The 11,964-nt window shown below is 36.7% G+C and overlaps 1 protein-coding gene across 1 annotated transcript in view; it reads right to left on the bottom strand.

Moving 5' to 3' along the window:
* Positions 1 to 129: 129 nt before the first annotated feature.
* LOC145971495 (monocarboxylate transporter 4) overlaps positions 130 to 11,964 on the bottom strand; it is a 72,545-nt gene continuing 60,710 nt past the window's right edge. Inside the window, exons 8-11 of the mRNA XM_083099212.1 lie at positions 7,717 to 7,999; positions 7,013 to 7,187; positions 6,261 to 6,467; positions 130 to 4,817 (exon numbers count right to left, since the gene is read on the bottom strand). Coding sequence (XP_082955338.1) covers positions 4,372 to 4,817; positions 6,261 to 6,467; positions 7,013 to 7,187; positions 7,717 to 7,999 — 1,111 coding nt within the window. The 3' untranslated portion in view covers positions 130 to 4,371. The remainder of the gene's footprint in view (positions 4,818 to 6,260; positions 6,468 to 7,012; positions 7,188 to 7,716; positions 8,000 to 11,964) is intronic.

Raw genomic sequence — 11,964 nt, 5'->3', positions numbered from 1 at the left:
AAAATGAAAATTTATATAAATACTGTGTTAACAATTGAAAAATGAATATTAATTTATATAAATACTATATTAAAAATTAAATATCCTGCATTATTGGTGCGTAAAAAAACTCTTTAACAGTTAATTAATATTTACTACATTACATGTGATAATACAAAAGATTTGGCTGTTACAAAATTGCCAAGTAGGGCAACGGAGAGCGGAAATAATCGTAACACATACAATCGGATATATACTTTATTGGTCCAGCTGTTTAACTACTAGTAGAACTATTTATAAAACTTTACAAAATGTTCAACATGGGTTACAATAGGGGAACCTTGCTTAGGTATATTTACAAGGCAACGGAGTTACGCGATTTCTAAGAATCGATTGACGACAAGCATAACATTATATAACATTAAATGTGATTATCGCAGAGATTCCTCCCACGTGTGGATTACGATATTCCAAATTGAGATATTTTCGTTATAAACGCAATTTCGTGATTGTGCAAATATCTTCAAGCTCGGATTTCGGTCTACTAATTAGAAAGACTCGCTATGAGTATTTAATATTGTTATTAAACAATTCGAGTATAATGTTTAAAAGAATTTTAAATGCCATACAACATTGCGAGGCACGCGTTTAACTCTTTGTACATTTATATTTTACATAGATACGCACACAATTTTCCAAAATTATGTACTGAAAATTATAATATTTAATAACAATAAAAAAATGGGAAAATTTATCGACAACTAAAATGGGATAAATATCAATCAAAATCTATGTATGTATCATTGGTTATACGTGATGCAGTACTAAGAAACAATAAAAAAATAAATACTTTGAAGAACATATTACGCGTGCAAATTTATCACGAGACTTATATATATAATGATGAATACTTGAATCTCTCTGTAATTTTTCTTGATATTATATGATTGTAATGATTTTATTAATTTTGATAATAATAGAATCAAAAATGTACCTTTATAACTTTAAATTTCTCGAATTTAATGTATTAATTCTTGTTTTTAATTATTTATATGTGTATTTCTTTGTCATTTCGTTACATAAAAATATATATTTACATGTAAAGGTCGAAAAATTCAACCATCCATCTTGCGTTTATAAAATCTATTATCAATCAATATATGTTTCGTGAACTGCAGCAGAGAAATAAATTTATAATACTAAGGAAATAAAAATTATTAAAAATGCGAACTATACATAATCGCAAAGTCATATAATTTCTCGAATAATTTCTATTGTGAGATTGTTTGCAGTCCGAGGTGAACTATTTGTCTACTATAAATTCGTTAACAATCCCGATTTAATGATTGCGAAAAACTCTCTAGTTGGGAAAGAGAGAAAATATCTTATTATTTATAAATGTCCCAACATGAAACATTAATCTCATTTTGGTGGATTCGTAAAATTACTCATGCAAATTCTTCATTGTGTGCATTGAACCATTGAAAATCGATTATTCGATTATATCCTATAAAAATTGGCAGTATACAAACAATTCATCACATCAAAAGTCAATATGTATATATATATATATATGTATATGTATGTATATATATATATTAAAAAAGTCTTTATAACGAACGTTAAGATTGGTGACGTTTATACGTTTGATCCTTATCCATATTGATTTAAAGAAATATTTTTTAACGCGACTAAGAGAGACTCTGCAACATTATAAACTACAATCTTTACGATCTAACAAATTTGCCCGATACTCGCCGATAATTACATTTATAATATAAAAACAGTGTTTTTTATTTCAATACAGGGAAGCACACGTTTAGAAATTTTAACAAGTTCTACGAGGCCAATTAAAAAGTATAAAATATAACATGTTTACAAGCACAATATTTTTAGATTATTTTAGATTCAGACAATGATCAGAGACATGTATAGTAATATAATACGATTTTACACGTAATGTAAATTTATAGTTATTTGGATGTGAAATGATCGAAAAACGGATTTAATTCCTCCATTCATTTAATTGGCAAATGATTGTAACTGGAACTCAATCTTGACCTCGTATGTCGTGCACTCCTGCTTTAATTTTCTAAGAGTGATTTACTTATACGATTTCGTCAACTTATAAAAAGATTACAACTTTTTATGAATGTATAGCCGAGAAAAAACGCTGAAGAACTTATTCTGATTGGCTCTTTGATATTTTTCAAGCAAAAAACGTGATACGAATTGTTCATCTTATGAATCGAAGATTGTTCCACTTTTGAATCAATATGACATTGCCATATTAATTTTATTAAATCGTGTAGGAAATTCCATACGTGTAGAATTCCTTAATAATAATCCGCTCTCGAATTCTCTCTATATAAAATTCAACTGTCGTTGCCAGTAGATGCGATATTTCCGATATTACACCGTATTGGAAAACGTGACAAATTCAACTACAGAGATCTAAATAATCTACCTATACATTTTACTTACTACTTTCTTATAATCTCCGCAAACACGGTTGCGATACTTTCTACGTTTTATCGATTTTCATCAACTGCGTAAGGAAAACGGTGGTTCGCATCGTGCATAATGTTTAGTTTCGACATAGTTTAGTGTAGCAAAGTACGTCATACGAGAAAGTAGGAATAATTAAATAACGAAGCGAGTGACATTGCTACGTCATCGCTCATTGCATTAGGTACCTAGAGCACTTAATATTCAGGTACTAATTACGTTATCGAGATTAATGTGATTCGAGATTATAATTAGTCTTACAGGCTGATAGAAATAGAGCCGATATTTCGCGATAATACACTTACGCTTCGTAAAAACGCTATTCGAATCGGATACACATATTAAGAAGCACGGCTGCTCGAAAGGTGTATCTTTTAATTCCGAATAAAGCGATAGAAATGCCTAGATCAATCAATTTAGCGCGATTGCAAATCCAATTATCTAATTGAAGGGAATAAAAAAATTGACAACTATGCGAGATGGATATCCGTCGATCCTTTCTCAGGGATCTTTTACAAGTTTAATCTCGAGACCATTCGCGTTTGAAACGTTCGCACATGTGTGTGTGTACGTGTGTGTGACGTGTATTATTATCCTTATTAATATTTAACGATTCCTACGGCGATGCTTCCGGAGACCAGCTCCACGCGCTATACATATATTTTCATCTATGGGGAAATTTAACGACAAGAGTGTGTGCTTTCGATCGCTTAATTTATACTTACATATACATATATATGTATATATATGTGTATGTAAATACGCTATTTCTCGCACGAAACTCTGTATAGGGAAGATATCGGTCCGTCGATAATATTCGCGCTAATTATCATTCGCATCAGCTGATTGGATCAATAACAAAGTGGACGCTAATAGATGCAGAATTCGCGATTTTAAATCAAACTCGTTACAATATATTTATAAATTAAAATAGATCTCTCTCTATCTCTTTCTCTCTCGATTATTTCTTTCACAAGTTGACTGTAATTATCATTTTTATATTTTTCCTATATTCAATTTCTTAGGGAGAAGAATAGAAATAGTATTTCGTCGAAATCTTTAAAAAGCAACTTTTTTTTAATTGAAAGTCACAATTTCCTCTTGCATCTACCCTATCGTCCTGAAAGTACGTCTAGTCTCGGCGGACAGAATTACTTCCCTGGCAGTAATATTTCAAACTAGCGTATCAACATGAATAAATATTTTCCTAACGCGCGTAATACATTTAATTTGATCTATTTATGATATATCAACTAATACAAACTTTATTTATGCGCTAATTCAGTTTAATAATCGATCTTATCTTAGCAATTAGTAGGAAAAGTGCAGGGATGATATATCTCTAGAGAGCTTCAACTATCACTCTTCCTTGATACCGCGATCGCAAAGTATCCGATACGCGCGAATTATTTCTTTATTTTTCTCATAGCTATCATTTTATTTTCCGCTTGCATCTCGGAACCAGCTTTTACCATTAATAATCCTCTCAATCTTTTTTTCTCAAAAACAACTCCAAATCATCCGGTAAGTTACTTTTATGCGACAAAATGTAAAAAAGCAAGTTAAAAAAAACAGCGCAACGATAGCATAACAAGCAATCTAAGTTACACAAGAAATGTAATATCATTCTTCTTTTCCCCGTACAACTTTTAAAAACGCAAAAGAAAATATAAAACTCTTGGAGAAGCTTTCGGGAGCATTTCTGTACAATTCCGAGATCGATGTAACGGTCCGCTCGTTGATCTCGATAAAGAACACTTTAACGACGCAACAAGCCCGGAACAGGAGCACGCGTTTCCAGCATCATCCGAAGCGGACATCGTCGGAGTTCCCGTCCGCCTTAAACACTATCGCGCGCGATATCGGCCGCGATCGCTCTCGCTCCTAGACGCTGGTGGTGATCTGCTCGATGACGGTGATGTCGCGGTGACGTCGCGGCCGGACGCGGTACGGGTCCTGGTGGCCGAGGCCCTCCGGGACGCTCTTGCTGGGCCGCAGCGGCGCGTGGAATTGCGGGTGACAGTAGTGGTCGACCTCGTGCATCCGCTCGGCGTAGACCCGCTGCTCGCGCATGCTGTCCTCGACGTCCAGCGGCACATGCAGGGACTGCGACTTGGGTAGCCGGGGCCGCGGCGGCGGCGGACAGGCGCACGGCGGCGGCGGCGGCGCGACGCCGAGGCCGAGGCCGAGGCTCGAGAGCCGCGGCCCCGGCAGGAGCGGCGACGCCGGCTGCCGTCCCCAGCCGACCAGGAAGAGCAGCGCCGCGCCGCACAAGGAACTCAACGTGCACGCGTAGTAGCCCACCCGCGGGCTGTTCGCGTTCATGTAACCTGCGGGGACGGAGACGGGGGTGAGAGCGGAATGGGGGGCGGGGGCGGGGGAGGAGAAAACGGGATGGCGATTAAATTCGTCGTAATTTATTTTTTCGCACCTGGAAACGGCGAGATGATTAGGGACGCTGACGGTGGAGATGGCTGACTGCTCTTATATACGGCCCGGAGGGGGATTTTGTGAAAGATTGGGCGATTTCTTTTCTTTTTTTGATGCTCGACCAAGGGGGAAGAGAAAGCTCTCGATAATTTTGCGGTCTTGAGAGGAATTTGTGCGGAATGTGATTGCGACCTGTCGCTCTTCAACGTCCTTGTCTTTTCGTAATAATTGAATCATCGTAAAATATAATATGCTATTTTTTGGAGACAATATATTTTTGCACATTAAAGCTCTAGATAAAGAAAAATGTATGATAAAATAATTTTTAAATATGAAACCTTGAAACAAATCTTGAAAATAAACTTGACAAATTATAAATTTATCACGTTTCGTTTCTTTAAATTCTTCAAATCGAGAGAATATCAATATTGTACTAACCAATAATGCCAATTAATACCACTATCATAATTATTGAATACATAAGAGAGAATAATGCATTGATGGAAAAGCTTGTCATATATTTCAATTAATTTATAATAGATTATAAAATTCCTTTCTCTCACACACAAATTTAATTTTGCCATTTAATTTTGCACGATGCTTTAGATCTTAATTTCAAAATATCATGCAATATAATGAAAGCGATGTACGAATCGGTGAAATTTCAGTGATTACATTAAGCTGTTCAAAGCTGACCAAAATTTGCAATAATACTTGAATACGCGTGACAGTTGTCATGTTTCCTTGAATATTCTCTCAGCGATACGAGTAGACGAGCGTATTTTCCACAACCCCCGTACATTATTATTAAGGATGGCGGCATTAAATTCATACACGAGGACCGTAAGACTATTAGTAGGGACGGATTTAGCGAGCAAGCGAAGTGGATTCCGCCCACCTTGGTACTTTAAAGCTCTAATACTATTACGGGTCTTTGAAGAATTTGCGTTTAAAGAAAGTACCTTATGTACCCTTAATAAAAAAAACAGGTAGAGGATGCAGCGAATCTTTATGGAAATGTTGCGGTAAGAAACATATAATGCCTCTTTCGACGTTACATATTCGTACAACATTCATCATCGTTTGAGTGGAAAAAAATGGTATATAAAAGTAGCATAAAAAGTAATCTTCTTTTTCCATAATATTTTTTAAAATTTAATAGAAAATTTTTTATTTTGCGATTTTCTAAATATCCACAGAGAAAGACAGAACGATGAATCTTGTCTGTCGAGGAAGGATCCTATAAAGTTTGCGATTTTCTACAAAGCGTCAGCGATTTTCAAGTAAATAAGGGGAACTCAAAGTGCGCCTCTTCGGGAACTGATCTGGCAATTTTTGCATACCTGTGAGAGGAACTCCGAAAAGGATCGGCAGAGCTTCCGCGGCTTGCACCAGAGCCCACGATCTGGCGAAATGTCTCGCTCGCAGCCTTTCCAGGGCCAGCATCTTTAGGGAGTAGAGTGCACCGCCGAGCGAGGCGCCGTAAAGCCCGGAGGCCAGTACGAGTCCGTGATAACCTTGCACGCTACCAAGAGCCACTTGAGCTACAGCTTTAAGCAAAGAGGAAACGTAATTCGGATCGATAACCCTTGAAGGAAACGGAGACGGAGTTTCTCGCGAATCTACAATTTCCATCTGTTTACGTGCAATATTTCAGCTCATAATATTTACGTAGTTCTTCCTCTACAAGAAGATTCCGCACAGATTCGCCGACAAGAATCGATCTTTTCTTATCGATGGTAGCGAATAATGCTTTTAAAAAATTCTGTTTTAGAAAAGTGTATATATAACTTCAAATAATACTTCTTGTAGCAAAGGTATCTATTTAAATGCGCAGATGATTTTAGAATCTTTCTTCCCTTTTGAAATTTTGTTTAAAGAATGAAAATAAAGAATCCCTTGTTGAAGAGTGAGGATGTTTAGAATAGAGAAGAAGGATAATTATTCCGATAAATGAAAAAAATACATTTTCGAATCTCACAATAGTGGATCTAACGGTGATCGAACGCCAACATCCAGCGATTTGCAGCTCTTGTTTCGCGGTTAAGCCTGTGGTGTGTAAACGAAAGTGATTACAGGAGACTAGTTTACTCACCGACCCCGATGAGTGCCGCTTGGCAGAGATATTGCCTGGACACTAGGCACTGAGCGGAAGGCCTGGCGGTGACCACCCCCCAGGCCGCGCATCCGAGTGCCGCCGCCAGCCCCAGACAGGTCTGCAACAGTACCAGAGCGCTGGCCTCCAACCCGTCCTGGTAGCCTTGCAAAGCCTGTAAGCGATGTTTCTCATTAAGGGCTCGCGCTGAGAAAACGAACGCTATATCAAATCACCCCAATAACACCGGTACAATACCGCCGGTAATGACGCGCGTCTAATATCGATTATCGAAATTGGCTCGTCCAACTCCCCGAGATTAGCTTCGGGGAGAGATCGCGAGATTAGGAAACTCGACGCTCGTTTGCTTCGCATAAAATACCTCCTCGACTATCGATATCCTCCCTAGCTATTATTCTCTTCAAAGTAGCACGCGCGATATTGAGGGAAATATGTGTCGTATTAATCCTTTAATAAAAATATTACAAATTGCCTCCTTACCGAGTCTGGTAGATTTCGCCTGAACATATTTTTTTTTACTTCGAACCTTCGCGAGAATAAATGACGCGAGTAAAGTTCTCGTGATACTTTTACTACACGAGATTTTTACGGTGATTTTACGGCGATGATCGATATTCTCCTGGCGTCGAAGGAGAGGAAAAAGATCCTTGCCTCTCAATCGCACTTAGGTGGGGTGCACTTACGATGTAGAAGGCGGGGGTGTAGAGACCGAAACCGGCGGCACCGGCGGCCAGCATGAGCATCCTCACAGGACGCGATCCTAGAGGGCTCAGATCGACCAGCGGCTGCTTCGGCACCTTGTTCCCGGATTTCTTCTCCTTGAGTTTGCTACGTTGATTCTTCAGATGCAATATCGCCCGACGTTGGGGGTGGTAGAGCGAGGCGCTCCGGTATATCAGTCCCAGAAAGAAGGCCAACGAGAGCGCACCCGTTACCGATTGAAGCCCCAGCCGCCAGCCCAGCTTCCTGGGAAGAACGAAGACGATTATGATCCCTATCCTGGGAAGAACGAAGACGATTATGATCACTATCCGCGCTATCCGGAGATCGTGTCGAATCATACAGCTGAACAGGCGCTTCTTACGTGCCACATTCGAGTTCGCGCGCTCCGTACATCCCCTAGTTACGTTTCATATCGGCCAGCTAAAGCTACTGCATTTGCATTTCTAGAGAAAATTTTCCCAGCTACGCGCACGTTTCTTCGTCGCAGTTGGTTATATTTATTCTCATTCGCGAATTATAATCTGGAAAAATATTTAGAGAAACGTGAAAATAAATACTTAGAGAAACGTGAAAATAAATATTTAGAGAAACGTGAAAATAAATATACGACTATTAAAAATCTGTTATTAAATCTGCTGTTTAGTAGATATAACTTAAAATAACAATTATACATATATTTTAATATTGATAAAAATTAATAATCTTTTTTTTAAGTTTCAGTAACGATAACGAGTCATACGTTTATTGTGCATATTTAGCGTATGACGTGAAAATACCTGACACTATAAAAAAATAGTTTAAGCTATAATAAATTATATCATAAAGTAAGAGCGGCTGCTTAATTCATCGTTATATTGTTATAAAAGTGAAGAAAAATCTCATGCGTTTAATAAAAATGACAATCTTATCAAAGGGTAACTTTGCAGAAATTTTCATAATTAGTCGGAGGAGATAATAAGGACGATAAAGTTTAACACGATCACGTAGATTTTTTAAAGCTCAAATATTATGCATTATTATTCGCGCACGCGCGCAACTTCCGCAATTTGTAATAAAAGTTGTGTAATAGAGTGGCTTTCACCTGACGCTGATACAGCGATACGATTTATGAAACGCAATGTTTCCACGCTGTTTCGCTGTACAAGCAGTTATGCGAATTGCACGTGTATTACAAATACATCATCAAACGATATTACGTTTAACGCTTAAGAGAGACATTTAGTTTTACATTTACCGCGTTTCGTTTTCGGTTTCGTTAATATTTCCTTAACAAGAAAATATTAAACTTATTTAAGTTTTAATTTCTTTACAAACGATCTTTAACATTTTCGCAGCGTAATCTGAACTTTCCGCGAGAAAATCTCATTTTCATTTCAATATTTAGTCAAATAAAGTAAAAAGCGCTATACAATCGAGGTGAAAACTCGAGCAAAACGATTGTTTTAAAACATTACTTAAATGTATAAAGAACAATAGAACATGAATCGTCGACTGGCAATAATTATAAAGTCGAGGTCAAAAAATAAAGGAAAGTGTAAAAAAGAAAAGCATTAGCATTTAATTTGCGAGAAAAAAAAATATAATAATTAAACCAACAGTCCATATAATTATAGAATCAATTCTCGCATGGTTTTAATTATTAAAGAATGCGGGAGAATATTTATTTTTCAAGTACCACACACTGTTTCTCTTCCGGAGATTTTGTTTCTTTTTTAAGAAAAAAATGCGCTGAAAGACATTGTAACAATTTTTAAGCTCCCTCATTTACGCGCAAAGAGAGAATGTTGGCAAATACTCACATAAAGAAATTATAAAGTAAGAAACAAGATCTCTTTCTCTCTTTCTCTCGAGTTCCTCGGAATGTATTCAACATATCAGTAGGGAGCAAAAGTTGCGCTTTAATCCCTCGGCGTGAGGATAATGAGACTCGGCTCATGATTATTCATGGTACACATCTCGTACGTTTTTATCATGGACCGTGTTATCTCCGCGAGCGGTTGAATTTATTTTCCCCGATCTGGGCGACGTGTACCTTTCCTCATTCGCTCCCTATCGAATCCCTATGGAACGCGCATTAAATGTTTATCGCGTATGCGCCCGGGTCGGAGATGAGATGACGGTTCGATAACGCATAGTGCGTGTAACAAACCACCTCGTTGGTTGGTGTACGTTTGTACGAGAAAGAGAGGCAGAGACAGACAGACGGATAGACAGACTGACAGATAGATAAAGAGAGAGAGAGAGAGAGAGGGGAGCAAGAGAGGGGGGAAACATAGAGAGGGAAAAAGAGAGAAAATTATCGGGCAAAAAGCCGGCAAGTGGAGGGTGCGTTTTGAGGGGTTTGTCATTTCCACAAAATTTTATATATTATATATACATGTCCGTAATATGTTTTTTTTTTTTTAACGTATGCGGAACGCATTGCGTCCAATCGAGTACATAACGTGCATGTGCGTATGTACACCTCGTATATAACGGGCAAATATAAAAAATTTACCATATCTCGCTCTCTCTCTCTCTCTCTGATAGTGTAAATTGTAGTGTGAAAATATGACGCCCCCGAGATTTTTGCATTAACGTTATGGATACAATCTAGCATTTCGAGGATAAGATATTCAATTTCGTGGTAATAAATTTTACATATACTTTAAATTAGTTTATCTCTCTTCTTCTCTGTTTCTATTTCTTCTTTCTCTTTCTATAGAATTACCGTATTATTCAAATAATTATTATTGTCATTATCATTTATAATTTAATGTATTATTAACAATAAATTACATAAATTTAATGTATTTATAAACAATAAATTATATAAACCATAACGCGCACGCATAAAATGCGGATAGATAATATACGATATATTCTACGATTTATTATATATATTTAATTTATTTATAATAATATGTGCATTTAATTTATTTATAAAGTATTAATATTACATTGATTAAACTCAATAGGTTAACTTAGTGAATAACAAACAAGGATTGCGTGATCATCAAGAATAATCTCTTTTAATGTACTTTAATAAGTATCTTCTCTTCAGTTGCACTTGTCAAGTTTGAAAAGAAGTACCGTTTCTGTGGAAAGAAAAAGAAGAACGCGGGAATGTAGGATAGATGCCACACTTAAAAGAACAAATCTGATATCACCACCATAATCATAGAAGAAATTCGTAGCATCTGGTAAACTGTATCCGCATTGCGGTGATTCCCACGCAAGATAAAACACGGGGATTATCCGTGACTAACATTACAATAACACTCATCCACTAACAAACGAGCAGTCTATCGAAGACAAAAAGTTTTTGCTTAAAGGAAAATTGCAGAGGCATAAATTTTAATCTACTCACATTTGAATATTTTATCCCCTCTCGGGGAGAAACTTTCGGATTGATTTTTAAAATCAATACAATTCCATGCAATACTCTGGTGCAACTTTTGAGTTTAATATATATGAATAAAAAAAGAAAGAAAAAATATGATAGAAAATTATAAGAAGAGAATATGATGTAAGAAAATATCTTTTTATTTTCACCAACTTTTTCTGTGAGTTATATCGCATGCGATATTTTATTGTTTCCTTTTTTAATTTTCCTTACAACTCTGTATCAGACATGCCGCTCTGATTATTTCGAAAGTTTCGTAAATTCTTATACTGCAACCACGTAACCCGGTATGATATCGTTGACCCTCTAGTGGAGAAACTTATCCGGGTTATTGAGTAAGCCGTATCGACTTAACGGGTTACTCCGCTAACCCAACGATATTATGCTCGTCGATCCAGAAGAGGCCGATCTCTAATTGGACCATGCTTTTGTACCTAACAGAAACTGCCGCATAGCAACGGCAATTAAATGCATGCTTAATAACCCGCATGTGCAACGATCTGGCGTTTATCTACATGCAGGTTTGCATATACGAAGGTTAAAACGCACTAAATATTTTGCCCTGTTAAGAGGATTTAAACAACGCGTCGATTATTCGATTCCCATAGTAGTCTAAAATAAACATTATTCTTTTATGTTGAACGATAATAAATACGAATGATCTCTCATCCGCATTTGATACAAAACGTTATAAAACTCTTTGATGTTTGTTTAATTAAATTACAAACTGGAGAAAATAAATGAAGAAAAAAACCGACACTGTTTTAATATCAAGGCATCTCTCTTCTTTTTTCCTCTTTTTCTTTCTCAACTATTTAGTATG

This window comes from Camponotus vicinus, unplaced genomic scaffold, assembly GCF_025532165.1.
Source record: "Camponotus vicinus isolate PSW18456_S1 unplaced genomic scaffold, iyCamVici1.0 SCAF_5, whole genome shotgun sequence".
Lineage (NCBI taxonomy): Eukaryota > Metazoa > Arthropoda > Insecta > Hymenoptera > Formicidae > Camponotus > Camponotus vicinus.
This window is presented reverse-complemented; position numbering and strand designations above follow the sequence as displayed.